The sequence below is a fragment of the Phocoena sinus genome, chromosome 9 (assembly GCF_008692025.1).
Source record: "Phocoena sinus isolate mPhoSin1 chromosome 9, mPhoSin1.pri, whole genome shotgun sequence".
In the NCBI taxonomy this organism is placed as follows: Eukaryota; Metazoa; Chordata; class Mammalia; order Artiodactyla; family Phocoenidae; genus Phocoena; species Phocoena sinus.
The window spans coordinates 90897850-90914265 of record NC_045771.1 but is presented as its reverse complement, the minus strand read 5'-3'; the positions used below and the strand labels follow the sequence as shown (position 1 = coordinate 90914265).

The 16416-nt window shown below is 37.3% G+C and overlaps 1 protein-coding gene and 1 non-coding gene across 5 annotated transcripts in view; both read right to left on the bottom strand.

Annotated features, from left to right (window-relative positions):
• The window catches only part of BCAP29 (B cell receptor associated protein 29), a 41333-nt gene that overhangs the window by 12910 nt on the left and 12007 nt on the right, over positions 1 to 16416 (bottom strand). For 3 of the 4 annotated variants that reach the window (XM_032642673.1, XM_032642675.1, XM_032642674.1), the window contains one exon: positions 12370 to 12478. In XM_032642673.1, coding sequence (XP_032498564.1) covers positions 12370 to 12478 — 109 coding nt within the window. Of the gene's footprint in view, positions 1 to 11356; positions 11435 to 12369; positions 12479 to 16416 lie in introns of all 4 variants that reach the window. The other variant, XR_004351380.1, reaches the window with a different exon arrangement.
• LOC116759913 lies at positions 8510 to 8639 on the bottom strand. Its single transcript, XR_004351580.1, has one exon. It is a non-coding gene; the product is annotated as a small nucleolar RNA U109 (small nucleolar RNA).

The following is a 16416-nucleotide window of genomic DNA, read 5'->3' as shown; positions in this document are numbered from 1 at the left end:
TGTACTATATTGCCTACTTTTCTATAAATATAAACTGTCCTAACATAAAGTTTATTTTAAAAAAGTACAGTGGGGGCTTCCCTGGTGGCGCAGTGGTTGAGAGTCCGCCTGCCAATGCAGGGGACACGGGTTCGTGCCCTGGTATGGGAAGATCCCACATGCTGCGGTGCGGCTGGGCCCGTGAGCCATGGCCGCTGAGCCTGCGCGTTCGGAGCCTGTGCTCCGCAACGGGAGAGGCCACAACAGTGAGAGGCCCGCGTACCACTGAAAAAAAAAAAAAAGTACAGTGGGAACAAACCTCACACAAAACACATGTATACAGGACAAGATATAATAAAATTCATTAGGCTATAAGTACTATCTTAGTAAGAACCTATCAAATATGACCCCTTAAGTTCCATTGTTTTAAATAAACAAAAACTTAATTAAATTTTTCTTTTGTGTAAAATCTTCTGATGTTTTAAAATTATTATATTATGTAGTTAAAACCCCACCAAAGTGGTAATATTAAAAAAAGTCAGTGAGTAGGGAGTGAGGCAGTAGATAAAAGAAAAGCAGATATTCTAGTAAAGAAGAATGAACCTCACTATTTATGATAGCCAGGTCATGGAAGCAACCTAAATGCCCATCAACAGATGAATGGATAAAGAAGATGTGGTACATATACACAATGGAATATTACTCAGCCATAAAAAGGAATGAAATTGGGTCATTTGTAGAGATGTGGATGGATCTAGAGACTGTCATACAGAGTGAAGTAAGTCAGAAAGAGAAAAACAGATATCGTATATTAACACATATATGTGGAACCTAGAAAAATGGTACAGATGAACCAGTTAGCAGGGCAGAAATTGAGACACAGATGTAGAGAACAAACGTATGGACACCAAGGGGGGAAGCCACGGGGGGCATGGTGGTGTGATGAATTGGGCGATTGGGATTGACATTAATACACTGATGTGTATAAAACTGATGACTAATAAGGACCTGCTGTATAGAAAAATAAATAAAATTAAATTCAAAAATAAAAATGAGGTAAGCCAGATCACGAAAAGTGATCTAGATATTGCCATAGACTAAAAAAAAAAAGCAGCATGAACTTAATACGTTTCAAGAATATCAAAGTGTACGTCCCTTAACCTTCATGAATAAATCTTATGTGTAAGAGGTTTACTTAAGAGGAGGGTTGAGAGGCAATATGATTATAACTATCTTAAAAATATTTAAAGTTAGTGTTCATAAAAACAGTTTTTATGAAATCTACATTAGGGTCAATTTGTACAACAAATACAGAAGGGCTGTGAGAATTAAGCTCCTTAACAGCGATGAGAAATCTTTACTGTTTTCATCAAGAATATGAAGAAGGAAACGTTTTTCTCAGTCTCTAACTACTGAGAGTCCATGACACATAAGAGCCCCTCCAAAGATTCCTACTGTTCATGACTAGAGAAGATGAAGCTGTTACACAGGTGAAACTGCCCTAAGACAAGGGAGTCATCCACTCATCTATCCATTCAACAATGTATGGAATGACTACTAGGCATCAGGCATTCTACTAAGTGTTGAGGATGAAAAGATAGGTAGGGTCTTAGCTCTCGTAATACTCATTTTCTAGTCAGAGGAAGACGCACAATAAAGCAAGCAACCAACCAACAGTGAGTGCCAAGTGTCATGAAGAAAGTTAGAATAGGGTGATGTGATAAAGAATGACTATGCAGCCACATGAGATGGAGTACTCAGGAAAAGTTTCTCTAAAGTGGTAAAATTTAAGCTACTATCAGTTCTGTCTGCTAAGGGCACCTAGAAGTAATGACACCCCAGTAGCAATGAGCACACCTAGGCGCTAGATATTATTTTCTAAATACCATTCTCTACCTAAAGGCTCACTGGAGAAATGGTTGATTCAAGGACTAGAGGAGGAAAAGTACAAGATAAGCTTGGACTATCTTGTTATACCAGAATGTATGTGCTTACAGAATGGGGGCATGACAAAACGATATGGGACCCAGCTTGAAAAGACTTCCACTGGCCAAATCCGAGACAATCTGAACACTAAAATATAATGCTCACAATGAATTATAATGCAATGAATATATTACACAAGCAAATCAATAAGTAACTGGGGGAAAAAGGGAAAGCTTCTCCTTTAACAATAGAATGGCATCTAATAAATGGAGAAGGAATAAGAGAATTAGAAAATCACCATTTGGAAAATATAAAAATAGTAAGTGAGAGGAAAATATGAAGAGAAAGAAAAGGATAAGGCAAGTGTAAGGTGTTATCATTTGGGTACAGGGCATATTTTTTTGGTATAATTTTTGCATCTCTCCTGTGATTTGAATTGTGTGATTTGAATTTATTATGTCTGAATAAAAAGTTAAAAGGAAAAAAAATAAATTGCTATGAAGTAGAGCAGAGAAATGGGGCAGTAAGTGAAGGAATATGAGACAAAAGGAAATTTTTGTTTTTATGCTTTGGGATAGGAGATGCCAGAAGATGTCTGTAGGGTGATAGGAAGTGAGGAAGTAATTGCAGAAACAGCATCCTTGAGAAGGATAGTGGGCTTGGCAGCCAAAGCAGTAGAAGAGGGATTGAAACTTAATCCAAGTAACCCAAGGACAGGTAGAGTTTGAGGCCAGCTGAGGGAGGACAGTAGTTTTGGTGGTGAGAAGATGACTTTTTTGATAAATTCTTTGTGCCCAATGAAGTAGGGTGGATTTAGAATTTAGAAGTGAGATTCTGAAGAGTGAAAAAGTGAAGATTTTAGAGAAGTTCAATAGGACTGTCACAGTGCTGAGGGACCATCTGAATGCAGTGACCATTTATTTAAAATAAGAAGTTAGTTCCTTCAGCAATGCTGAGACGCTTGGGTGCAGGTACCAAGTTATGGATACCTGACTATCACCAGAGCTCGGTCCTTGAGAGAGGAGGGAAGTAGAGGAGGGAGGGGGGAGAAAGAGGGGAGGAAGAAGAAGGAGGTAAGTAGTTTGCAAGAGCCTAATTATGATGAACCAGTGTTTGGGGGTGAGATTTATTCATATCTATTAGATAACAGGCCTAGAACACTAAGTATGTGCTGGGGACAAGGAGGTGACTTAGATGTGGCCCTTGCCTTCACAGCACTTACAATCTAGTAAGAAAGATAAACAAATGAAAAGTAATTTCTACAGAGTACACTATTAAGTTAGTATCCATGCAGAACTATGGAGGTCCAGATGGAAGTCACTCAACCCAGCTTGAAGGGAGAGAGTTTCAGGGAGGCTCCTGAGAGGCGGCGATGCTGGAGCTGAAGGATGAGCACAAGCTGGCAGAGTGTGAAGGAAGAGGGCAGTAGAGGCAGACAGACCTGCAGTCCTGGGCAAAGGGGAAAGGTGATGAAACACCACTGTTAGGAGGAAAAGCTCCCATATTTAATAGAGTAGGGGTATAAAATTTAGACTGGACAAGGGTGGGGCAGGCAAAACTAGAGGTGACGCTGGGGTGCAGATCGCAGAAGACCACGTGTGCCATCCTGAAGAGCTATAAAGGTCACAGGAACCAATACAGAGTTTTAAGAAGTGAAGAAGCATAATCAGATCTGTGGTGTTGCCACTCTAGTGGCAAAGTGAAGAAGCCAAACTAACGGCAGGGACATGCTTTAGAAGGAATGGAAAGAAAGCTGCCCAAACAATTATACTAAAGAGTAAACATTAATGCATGAAACCAATTATAGCTCTATTTGTCACATGAGCAAAGGGGAAATGAGTGATTTTTTGTGTGTGTCTTTTTTTTTTTTTTTTTTTTATGCGTTACGCGGGCCTCTCACTGCTGTGGCCTCTCCCGTTGCGGAGGACAGGCTCCGGACGCGCAGGCTCAGCGGCCATGGCTCACGGGCCCAGCCACTCCGCGGCATGTGGGATCCTCCCAGACCGGGGCACGAACCCGTGTCCCCTGCATCGGCAGGCGGACTCTCAACCACTGCGCCACCAGGGAAGCCCCTTGTGTGTGTCTTAATTTCTATACCTATCGCTAGGTATATTGGTGCCTGCCCCTACCCTCTGGGGGACTATGACCATGAATGAGGTTTATGGGTGAAGCGCTTTTGGGTTTTAGAAAAGACAGGGATGTAAGGCATGCTGATACTTATAAGGATTACTGGGACTCGGGGCCAAGGAACTGATGAGCAGGCTTTATAATTTAATAAATAAAATCAGCCCCACTCTTATGCTATTAGCGAATGAAACACCAATAAATGCATGAAGACTTCCTTCATTAATCTTAGCTGGGTTGCTAAGTAATGTATTTAAGAAAAGAATTTTGGCTCTGTGACTTAGCAAAGAATAATTACAAATTATATTAATATGCTGGCTTTGCACTTAAAAATCAGGGTGTACGTTTTAGGCAAAGTACTGTGTAGGTACAGCTTTATACAAACTGCTTTGAAAAGGATATGCTTTACAAAGCAAGTTCATGCGTAAGCAGAAGCAACAGTGGAATCTAGAAGAATTTACAAACCATCATATACGAGAATTGAAGGAGTCAGTTTACTTTGACTGTAAACAAAGAACTAGTTTTACTACATATAAGCATATATAATTTCTTAAATTATCTGATCGACATTCATTCAACCAGCACTTAGGTGCACAGCAAATTTTATAACAATATTAAGCAGAAACCAATCTCTTCAACACCATTATTTATACTGAAAAAGGTGTTCTTCCTTACTTCAAGATCCTTAATAGGGGTCAGTAAACTACTCCTGTAAAGGGCCAGACTGTAAATATTTGTAGCTTTCTTTTTATTCTCTGGCCGCACCACTCGGCTTGCGGGATCTTAGTTCTCCAACCAGGGACTGAACTTGGGCCCTCCGCAGTGAAAGCTTGGAGTTTTAACCACTGGACTGCCAGGGAACTCCCTTATTTTCAGCTTTCTATGCCATGCAGACTCTGTCCAGTTTACTTAACTCCACAGCCACAGAAAATATGTAAGCAAATGAGCATGGCTTTGTTCTAATAAAATTTAATTTCTAAAATCAAGGCAGCAGGTTAGATTTGGCTCATGGGCCATTGTTTTCTGATCCTTCTCCTAAAACACACTTCTAAGTCTTACCACTTTTCTCTTAGATTATAAATTTACTGAAAAGAAATATAAATTAAAGTATCAGAGCATAAGAGGAGAGGAGGATCCAAAGTATACTGGAAATTTTAAGAAACCTCTTAAGAAGTTCCCCATTTTATCCCTTCCAATTTTGTTTATAGAAAGAACAAAGGCTATACAGACAGTGGATGCTGCAATGAGATTGAGTTTTACAAAGAAAAGGTTTTTCCTTCTTTAATTTTCCAGCTCATTTTCCTAGCTGATTGTTTTCCATCCATTTCAAAAGTGTTTTTAGAGCAGAGTTGTCCAGCTTAATTTCGTTACTGCACTTGGCAGTAAACATAAACCTGATACAAGCTGATCCAATCTATATGTCCATCAACATACTTGGAGAACTATGCTGGATTATATTCTTATCACCTGGAACATTCTGTTATTCAGTATGCATTTAGCACTCTCCACTCCATGTTTTTTAGTAAAGTAACTCATGTATCACACAGGGGAAGAAATAAATTGTAGTCACTTTATGTATATATGTTGGATCCATCCATCTGGGTTATAAAGCTCTTCAGGGAAGAGACTGTTTTCTCTTGCTTTAATGCCCCTCTGTAGACCTAATAAAAGCTTTTCCTCAGGTAGCATCAGTCATGCTTGCTGGTATTGTCAATGCTATGAAAGGTATCCTTGAATTTCTGTCTTCAGTTACTATCTTCCCTGTAGCTATTCCTCCTGGTCACTGGATGACACTTAAATAGTTTATTTTATATAGGGCCTGCAAACAGATAGGAAGCTCACAAAAAGAAAAACATCACAACTAAATGGAAATGTAATAGGGAACAGCAGGAGAAAATATCACCATGACATATTAGTGCCAGGAAAGCAGTCACAGCAAGAAAGCCTCCTTCTTCTGGTTTGACAGTAACATCAACTGCATGTGGAGATAATATAAACTAATAAATGGCAATATATCTTTCATTAAAAAATGAAAAAGCAACCTAAGAGCTAAAACCTGACTAAAATGGTGGGTCATATATTTTATTTGCTTTAAATAACTGATGTATTATTAATTACATATAGTCTATTGCCACATCCTTCAAATAAACTATGCTATTCTTTTAAAATATGGACTTTTATTTTTCAGCTAACAAAGGAAGGGAAGGAGATGGTAAAGAAGCAGAAACTTCCAGATAAATAAACAGAGGAGAAAATACATGTTTCTTTCTTATTCAAAGCATAGAAACTCATTAAAAGGTCATAAAACAAAAAACATGATATGACTAAAACTACCAAAGTTTTTAAAGCATTGCAAAATTTAAAATAAGATGGTGGCTTTGATTATAACTGCAAGTTAAAGATAGCTGAATTTACACACCCACAAGAATTTGCAACTGTAAGATACGCTTAGTTTGGACTTTGAGAATTTATTTTTAGATAGATAGATGGCTCAAACAGTTCCTCTGTAAGGAACTCAAGAAGAAGGAATTTAGGGTTACTGATATACAGAATAGTAATTCTCTTGTAATTTTCTCTCTTATCTTGATCTTCAATTCCTCTTGTAAAGCACTTCAACTATTTTCACTCCCTGGTCCCTATGTTAGTATGATTTGTTTATTACTGGCATTAGAGGGTGATGATTTTTAAAAAACACTTGAACATCTTTAAGGGTAGTGAAGTTGGTCTGTAAAAGGAAATGCTAGAATGCTAGTTCTTTTCAAGGTAAGCCACAGTGACAGAGAAGCATTTATCCAGGAACAGAGTTGAATAAACTAGTTGCGAGTGGAAAAATATAAATCTTCTATTTGGCAAAGGAGAAGTTTAAATAGGATTAGAAAATTCCATTTCCTGGTCCAAATCTCAGGTCCCTGTTATATGCTGCCAATACTTAGGAACACAGAATGGGCCTTTACAATCAGTTTCTGTTCTGTTTGTATATACTTTGTTTAGATAGCATTTAAAATTTGCTTTATCTCCAACAATACCACTCCTGGGTATTTATCCAAAGAAAACTAAAACATTAATTAGAGAATGTAAGATACATGCACCCTTATGTTCACTGAAGCATTATTTACAATAGCCAAGACATGGAAGCAACCTAACTGCCCATCAAAAGATAAATGGATGAAAAAGATGTAATACACACACAAACACATGCACATGCACACATGCAGACACACACACAATGGAACATTAATCAGCCATAAAAAAGAATGGAATCTTGCCATTTGTGACAACATGAATGGACCTAGAAGGGATCAATGTTATATTAAGTGAGGTAAGTCAGACAGAGAAAGAGCAATATGTATTACTTCACTTATATGTGGAATTAAAAAAAGTTAACAAACATAACAAAATATAAACAGAGTTTTATATAGAGAGAGAACAAACAGGTGTTTGCCAGAGGGGAGGGGAGGGGAGGTAAGGGGAAGAAAGAAATAGGTGAGGAGATTAAGAAGTACAGATTTCCAGTTGCAAAATAAATGAGTCACAGGTATGAAATGTACAGTGTGGGGAATACAGTCAGTAACTATGTAATATCTTTGTATGGTGACTTATGGTAACTAGACTTGACTAGACTTATCGTGGTGATCAGTTTGAAATGTATAGAAACAGCAAGTCGCTATGTTGTGTAAAAGGAACTAACATAGTGTTGTAGGGTCAATTATACTTCAAAAACAAACACACTCATAAAAAAGAGACCAGATTTGTGGTTACCAGAGGTGGGGGTGGGAGGGGGAATTGGGTGAAGGCAGTCAAAAGGTACCAACTTCCAGTTATAAGATAAGTACTAGGGATGTAATATACAACATGATAAATAGAATTAACACTGGTGTATGTCATACATGAAAGTTGTTAAGAGAGGAAATCCTAAGAATCCTCATCACAAGAAAAAAAATTATTGTCTGTTCTTTAATTTTGTATCTGTATGAGACGAAGGATGTTCACTAACCTTATTGTGATAATTGCTTCATGATGCATGTAAATCAGATTATTACTCTGCACACCTTAAACTTATACAGGGCCATATGTCAACTATATTTCAATAAAACTGGAAGAAAAATAAATAAAAATTTGCCTTATCCTCAATAGGTATGCTTTTTATTTTTTGGCTGTGCAGTGTGACATGTGGTATCTTAGTTCCCTGACAAGGGATGGAACCCGCATCTCCTGCACTGGAAGCACAGAGTCTTAACCACTGGAATGCCAGGGAAGTCCCTCAAAAGTTATGCTTTTTAAGGACAGTTTTAATTATGCTCCATGTTAAATGATCTTACAATGAATAAGTTATATGAATAGTTCCTAAAAAATTGCTGATAGAAAGAAAGAAAAAGAAAGGAAGGAAGAAAAGGAAGGGAAGGAAGGAAGAAAGAATAAGGGCAGGGTCAAGGAATTTGCCTCAACCATTTTTTTGTATTTTCTTCTTTTTCTTTTCCCTTTATGTAGGAGAAATACACTACTACTCAACCTCTACTATTAGAATGGCAGCCCTGGTAACTTTCAATGTAGCATGTTATGGGTATACTATTACTCCTAAAGGAATGAGGAAGCGACATGTCCACAGGCAACTCGACCACTTTCAAAACTGTATCCACTTTTACCACCGCTTGGATGCAGGCAATGACTGAATGGTACGTATTTCCTCGCAGTGGTTAAAAATCCACCTGCCAATGCAGGGCACATGGGTTTGAGCCCTGGTCCGGGAAGATCCCACATGCCGCGGAGCAACTAAGCCCATGTGCCACAACTACTGAGCCTGTGCTCTAGGGCCCGCGAGCCACAACCACTGAGCCCATGTGCTGCAACTACTGAAGCCCCCGCACCTAGAGACCATGCTCTGCAACAAAGAGAAGCCACAGTAATGAAAAGCCCGCATACCGCAGCAAATAGTAGCCCCCGCTCGCCGCCACTAGAGAAAGCCTGTGCGCAGTAACAATGACCCAACGCAGCCAAAAATAAAAAATAAGTAAATAAAATAAATAAATTTAAGAAATTAATTTAAAAAAAGAATAAATACTGGGAAAGTATTAAGAATAAATACTGGGAAGCTCTCCTGGAAGAGTCTTTAAAAGTCAATCTCCTTGGATATCAGAAGGTTTTCCACTACATACAAGGTCTATTTTTATTATGAGGGCTTGTGAACTTTGTAAATTCTTTAGAGCCTGAGGTCTCATTTTTCATGGCACTGACCCTTCCCAATTACTCCACACACTGGGACATCAGAGTTACCATTAAACAAATCATTAAAAATGACAGATCAGGTCCTTACACCTGACTAAGTTAGTCCTGAGTGTAAATTGGGTGCTTGGGGACATGCACGCTCTCGTTTGGCTCACTGGGGTAATATTACTGCACTGAAGCACAGGTAATTTACTAACTGGTCAAAAATCTAAGCTGGTGGTTAAAAACTGATGGAGATTTTGGCACTACTGATAGAGTGAGTGCTCTTAATACCTGCCTTCAGAATAGCACTTTTCCAATTTGGATTGAATCAGTTTAAACAGACATTTTGTATTTATGCTTTACTTCTGCTAATATATTTGGAGAAAATGTTTCACTTAGATTAAAGAAACACTAAGGGTAAGACCATACATATGGAAAATACTCTACCTCTATTAAGAAACAAACCACACTGCCTTTCTACTCAGTTTTCAAATATAAAAGAACTTGCTAAAACATTTCTTAAGCACTGTCAGCCTTAATACCCTCAATTTTTAGAAATCTATGAATATATTTGAATGGTACTATGTACAAAGCATTGTGCTGCTGAATTCATCCAAATCTTGTACTATTAATTTATTTCTTAGTTCTTGTCTTAATGAATTTGATTGGTATAGGTCAAGAGAACACAGCCAGGGTTATACCTCCTTTAGAAATGGAACTTTGATCTTCTCAAGGTCAGTAACAATGTTATCTAAAAGAAAATGTGTTCATAAAATACTACACACCTTGCAGGAACCAAACAGGACATACTCAAACAGGTAAAATCTGCTTCTACCTCAACACTGATTCACTTTGAAAGCAGTTTTGCAGTCTACACTTCAAACACAGAAGCTTGGCATCTCTTGTTATCAGATCATAAACAAAATGCCTGTATTATCAAAGAGTTCATTTTCTCCAGACATCTGAATTGTCCGTTAAAGAAATATTGAGTTTCTTTATATTACTCAAAATAACCCCGAGTTTAGAGTTATATATCAGACTTGTGAGGTTAAAGCTCAAAATATCTCAGAGTTGGAATTTTTAAAAGGCAAAGGGAGGAAAAAACTAAGCTGGCCAGGTTAGGAGAGATGTAGCATGGCAAACAACCTATTCTTGTCTGTCTTTTTATTTCTGTCCTACTCTGCTTACAACATAAGGGAAAGGATCCTTGGCAAATATGAAAAAAAGCAGAAATTTAAAATAATTTTTTTAAACTAATTAAAGGTATTTTGGAAATAGTCCCTTGCATTCTTCAGAAGGATTAGCACCAATATTTTGTGTTGGGTAAAAAAAGAACACTATTTCTCACTTGAAATGTCTGATTACTAAATTTATTTTCATACAAATGTTAAAACTTCATGATCATGTTCCAAATTGTCTGGAATTGCAGAAGAGCCAACAGTACACCAACTATGAGAAGATTTAGAATTTTGAGCTATACTATACCTATCACATCATCTACCACCTTGTCTAGAAGAGTAACTTATTTTTTAACTTACTGCCTCTAAATGATTTTCTTTTTCTTTTTTTACTTTAAATAAGAAGTAGGAAAGTAACTATATATTTTATATCATATATGAAATATCCTACAGATTTTTTTTAAACAGAATTAGCTTTTATCTTCAGGCTTTCCATCTCAAACTCAAATACTTTTTTTTTTTAAATAGGTTTATTTATTTATTTTTGGCTGTGCTGGGTCTTTGTTGCTGTACACAGGCCTTCTCTAGTTGTGTTGAGCAGGGGCTACTCTTTGTTGTGGTGCACGGACTTCTCATTACAGTGGCTTCTCTTGGCACGCGAGCTTCAGTAGTTGTGGCTTGCGAGCTCTAGAGAGCAGGCTCAGTAGTTGTGGCACATGGGCTTAGCTGCTCCGTGGCATGTGGGATCCTCCTGGACCAGGGCTAGAACCCATGTCCCCTGTACTGGCAGGAGGATTCTTAACCACTGCACCACCAGGGAAGTCCCTCAAATACACCTTGATGAACTCAACTCTACACAAACAATGTCCATAGATAATCAAACAGCAAGTTATAGTACAGAAACTTCTATTATACTGAGGTCTATTAAAAATATCTAAACTTACAAATGGCATAAAGTAGGTCTTTGATTCAGTCACTGAACGTTCTCCAAGTTATTCCCAACACAAAGTAGTGGAAGAGATCTGAAATTGGAGAAGGTCTATGCATTGGTTATTATCTTGACTCTGACTGAGAGGTTTCCCAGTATCTGGACAACATCAAGGACTATGCCATATGCAGGAATGTTGCTCAGGGGTCAAGCCATAAACTTTTATTCAGAGTTTCTTGGGATGACACTGGACTTGGGACTTTTCTGTGCTATGCAGCTACAGGCAATAATAATTTGTTCCTTGTCTAAGAAGAAGAAAATACTAACAGAGCTATTTTTCAAAAAACAAAAAATGTAGGAGAAATAGCTGCCTTCAGGAAAATGGAGTTAGGACGCCCTACCCCAAGACCTCATTGCAGTGTGTTTTGGAATGAGACATTCAAGCTCTCAGCTGGCATCCTAGACTGTGGCTTATTCTATCCCTATCCATCTCTTTCAAGGAACATTTTCCTTATATCTGGCAGGTAGAAAGTATTAGGGCTTGAGATCAGCAACGTATTTTCTTATAACCAAAATAATAAGATAAGATAAATAATAATAATTATAAGATAAATAATAATAAGATAAGATAAATAATAATAAATAAGATAAATAATAATAATAAGCAATCCCCCGTCATTGCTTCTTTCAAAGAAGCAATATACTATGACGGAAAAATGTGATTCATTTCCAGACATGTGTTTACAAGCAACTTTTCAGGAACATAGCTCTTTTGCTAAGGGAGGAACATCTGTATTTACAACACAGATCTGAAACACCTACATGTTTGTATGTATAACAGAGCATGTTTCTCTTGGCTGAAACAGTGTTTTATCTCCGTATTTGAGCAGGAATTTATAAATAGGTCACTCTTGGTATTTTAGCCAGAAGAACATTTAGCCATGATTTTGTTTTAGGAAAAAGAGTGAAGTGTAACAGCATAAAATATCACAATACTTTTCCTACTTTTGTGCATGCATGCAACGTTACCATCTGAAGCCTTCTTTAATTCAGTTTCCAGTTTTTCCTTATCTTCTGCTAGTTTTTTATTTTCCGCTTCCAAAATGTGTTCTTCTTCCTTGCCATGGTTTTTCAAGAGCTATCAGAAAAGAGAGTTATAGAAAGAAGTAACATTAGATTGCAATAGCCATTCTTTCAGGAAAAGAGATGAACAATGTATTTTAAATTATTGGTCTTTATTTTATTCTTTGTCCTTTTCAGTATTTTATACTTTTTTATAATGTAAACTTCTGTTAGCAGAAACTTGATATTTGGCAAACACACACAAAATTTCTTCTATGACTGAAATCTCTGAAATGAAAATAACAAGAGTTTCTGGTTGGGCTACAATTAAAATTATATTTTCAGGGACTTTCCTGGTGGCACAGTGGTTAAGAATCTGCCTGCCAATGCAGGGGACCCGGGTTCGATCCCTGGTCCAGGAAGATCCCACATGCTGCAGAGCACCTAAGCCCGTGTGCCACAACTACTGAGCCTGTGCTCTAGAGCCTGTGAGCCACAACTACTGAAGCCCGCGCACTCTGGGGCCCATGTGGCACAACTACTGAAGCCCGCGCGCCTAGAGCCCGTGCACCGCAACAAAAGAAGCCACCGCAACAAGAAGTCTGTGCACCGCAATGAAGAGTAGCCCCCGCTCACTGCAACTAGAAAAAAGCCCAGGCGCAGCAACGAAGACCCAAGGCAGCCAAAAAAAAATTGTATTTTCAAAGGTATTTAGATAAACAATGTCTTTTCTTTAATTGCGTGATGTTACTCTAAGGAAAAACAAATAGTTCTGGGGACAGTACTACTTGGAAAGCCATTATGTTCCAATTGCAGAGCTGTCTACTCAGACTAGTTCTATATAGATGAATTCATAAGAGAAGAATATAACGGTGTCAGGATAGAGATGGGTAAGTGGAGAATAACAGGGCCATCTCTTCACCTGGACAATTCTACCTAATTTTCATTGAACAGTCTCCAAATTACTTTTATTCAGTTAATCCTTTACAATGTTCTTTATTATTTTCAAATCTATTCTGGCTTTTAAAATGTTTATGTTTGTAGCTTATCTCTTCTAGACAAGAAAAATTAAGATCTGAATAGTAAAATATTTGACTAAAATAAAAACATCATGGGGTAAAAATTTCATAATCTATATGTCTGGATGGAAATCATCGTTAATAGAATGAAGACGCCGACTTATTAAAAAGAAATTGTAAGATGTTAAGTTACCAAGAAAGGCAAATTAGATTAATGTTTGAAAAACAGAACATGTATATACTGGCATGAGTTATCTGACCAAGTAAAAGGCAGCAATTTGATACGGAAAGCTTCCGTAGTCAGGTAAAAAAGTTAACTCAGGACAATTTAAAACAGACTGACACAGTAAAGAATTTCTACTGCAGGGTGATTCCTTTTCTAATGTAAGCTGATATATTAAACAAACAAAACAAAGTTCTACTGAGCACTGCTACTACTACATGCAAATATTTTACAGTGCTATGTACTATAAGGAGTAAAAATGTAAGTATGGTCTCTGCTCTCAGGTAACTTCAATCTAGTGGAAAGGATGAGACTAGAGCATAGATACTGCAGCACAAGATCGTATACAATACTACTGTGTTATAACAGAGATTAGGCAGATCCGAAAGAGGAATTAAAGCTTGAACGAATATATTGTATAAATCCAAGAAAGTTTTTTAGAAGGTAAAGGACTGAAGTACCTACTAAAACTGAAGGAGCCTCTTATCTCCAAAATTAAAAAAAAACACCATATATATATATATATTTAAGAGCAGGAACTAGGGAAAAAACCCTTCAAATCTCTACAAGTTTGTTGACCATTTCAAGTTCAAAACAATCTTAGCTGTTACTTCACTGAATTCAGTTAACACAGCCTCCAGTGATTACCCAAATTGGAAGAGAACGACTGAGTTACAGGAATGTTTACCCTGTCTGCTTGAATTATTATTGCCACTGACTTGGAAAAGTTGCATTTGGTGTCAGTCTTGTAAATAAGCTTTCATTACTGCACCTGTCAACTTGTTCAACTTTATTTTGTGTAACTTGATGCTGGAGAAAGACCAAGAGCCCTGGAATCTGAAATTCAATAGATACCAGCTACAATAATACACATGTTCACTGTCCCACCCACCTTATCCCACCTTGGTAAGTGGCTGGGAAGAAAACAAGTAAGAAGTAAAGCTCTGTCACTGTTGTTATACTAAAGCAGTTAAATTAAAAGTTAATTGGTCTTTCATAATTATTTCATTTCATTAACTGAATATCGTAACAGAAATGCGTCCCAGGCACCATCTGCAAGTCCTTTCATAGGTTAGCATACGATTGAAGGGCACAGAACAATGTGTTTAAGAGTGTGGATTTTAGAGGCAGCCTGCTTGGATTCAATCCTTAGGTCTGTCTCTTATTAGTGGAACGATCTTGGGCAAGTCGCTTAACCTTTCTGTGCCTCCATTTCTTCATCTATATAATGCAAATATTAACAGCACCAACCTCATAGCATTGTTGCAACAATTGAAAGAGTTAATACCTTACTATGAAGCATGTGAACAACGTTAGCTATTAGTTATAAACTTGAGGCCCAGAATAAATGAGGTGACTTGCCCCAGGTCACAAGGCTAATTACTGGTAGATTTGGGACTGGCACCCAAGTCTTTTGGACTTCAGGGTAATGCACTTTCCATTAGATAATGTATCTCTGATAAAGAACAAAGAGATGTTTTAGCAATTTTATCCTTCCTCAGCTGGTATTTCAAAACCTACATGAAGTATCTTGAAGTAGAAGTCATCTTTGACATTCTGACCTATGGTTAATCAGTTACGCTTTGGGCACTGACAGTATTTTTATCCAGCTTGCAGACTTTTTCCCCACTGTGTACTCGCTTTAGCCCAGTATATCTATGCACTTATGATCTAGGGCCACTGACTGGGCCACAGATATACAGAAGCAGGGAACCAGGACAGCATGGAACCAAAGGAGAGGAGAACAAAAAAAGGGAGACACTGTGGCGGATCAAAGAATCAGTAATCATGAAATAAATTTCCTTGCAAGTTAGTAACTGGTTCTGAAAACAATCCCAAAAGAAATGCTTTGAGGAACGTGCTTTTTCTGAAGGACAAAACTAATTTAAGTACATTAATTATGGTATATATGAGAAAAATCATAGTACCAAAACTACAAAAACACTTTCCATTTTCTTGGAGTTCAAGAATAAAAGGAAAAAAGCAGTGTTCTATTAGTAGTTACAACTCACTACTTTAGCGTGATAGGCATGGTAAATCAAGATCGGTACATGGTAAGTCTACAAATACTGGCTGTGTGCTTTTGAGTTTAGCCACCATATATTAATAAAAGCCTTGAGGGTTTTGTTTTGTTTTTACCATTATGAAATGAGATCAAAGGATAGAAAATGAAGCAAATAATATTAAGGTACAAAATAAGGCTGACTGTGCTGCTGAAACACTACAGTGACGTATATTGCTTGTTTCTGAATACAGAAATACCGACAGCTTGATTTCCCAGACCTATATTTATGACAACGGGAAAGTTACATGACATCTATGGATCAATGCTTTTTCAAAACAGAACAAAACGAAGTAAAAATATAAACCGGTGCTTATTCTCTAAAAGTTTCCTTAAAAGATGCTGGTTATAATCTACCCAAAGAAACATTTTTGAATCCTGTTTTTGTAGTAAAAATAAGGTAGACGTCATAAGTAAAACATGGGTTTCTGAATAGGTGACCATGACACTGTAGTATCAAAAAATTTGTTTTGCAATGAGTTTGACTTATTTCATAGGTTTTAGAAAGATTTATATTGTACTATGTAACAGCTAACTCATTTAGCACTGATGAAAGGTGACGCTTATAGTTCTTTCTGTAAGAGGCTGGGCTTTAGAATCACGATACTTTTTACATAAATATAATTTGATGTAATATATAATTGACTGTAATTCATTAATTTATAATAGGGAGATAATCTTATTGCATTATGCTAGGAATTCTTTCTTCA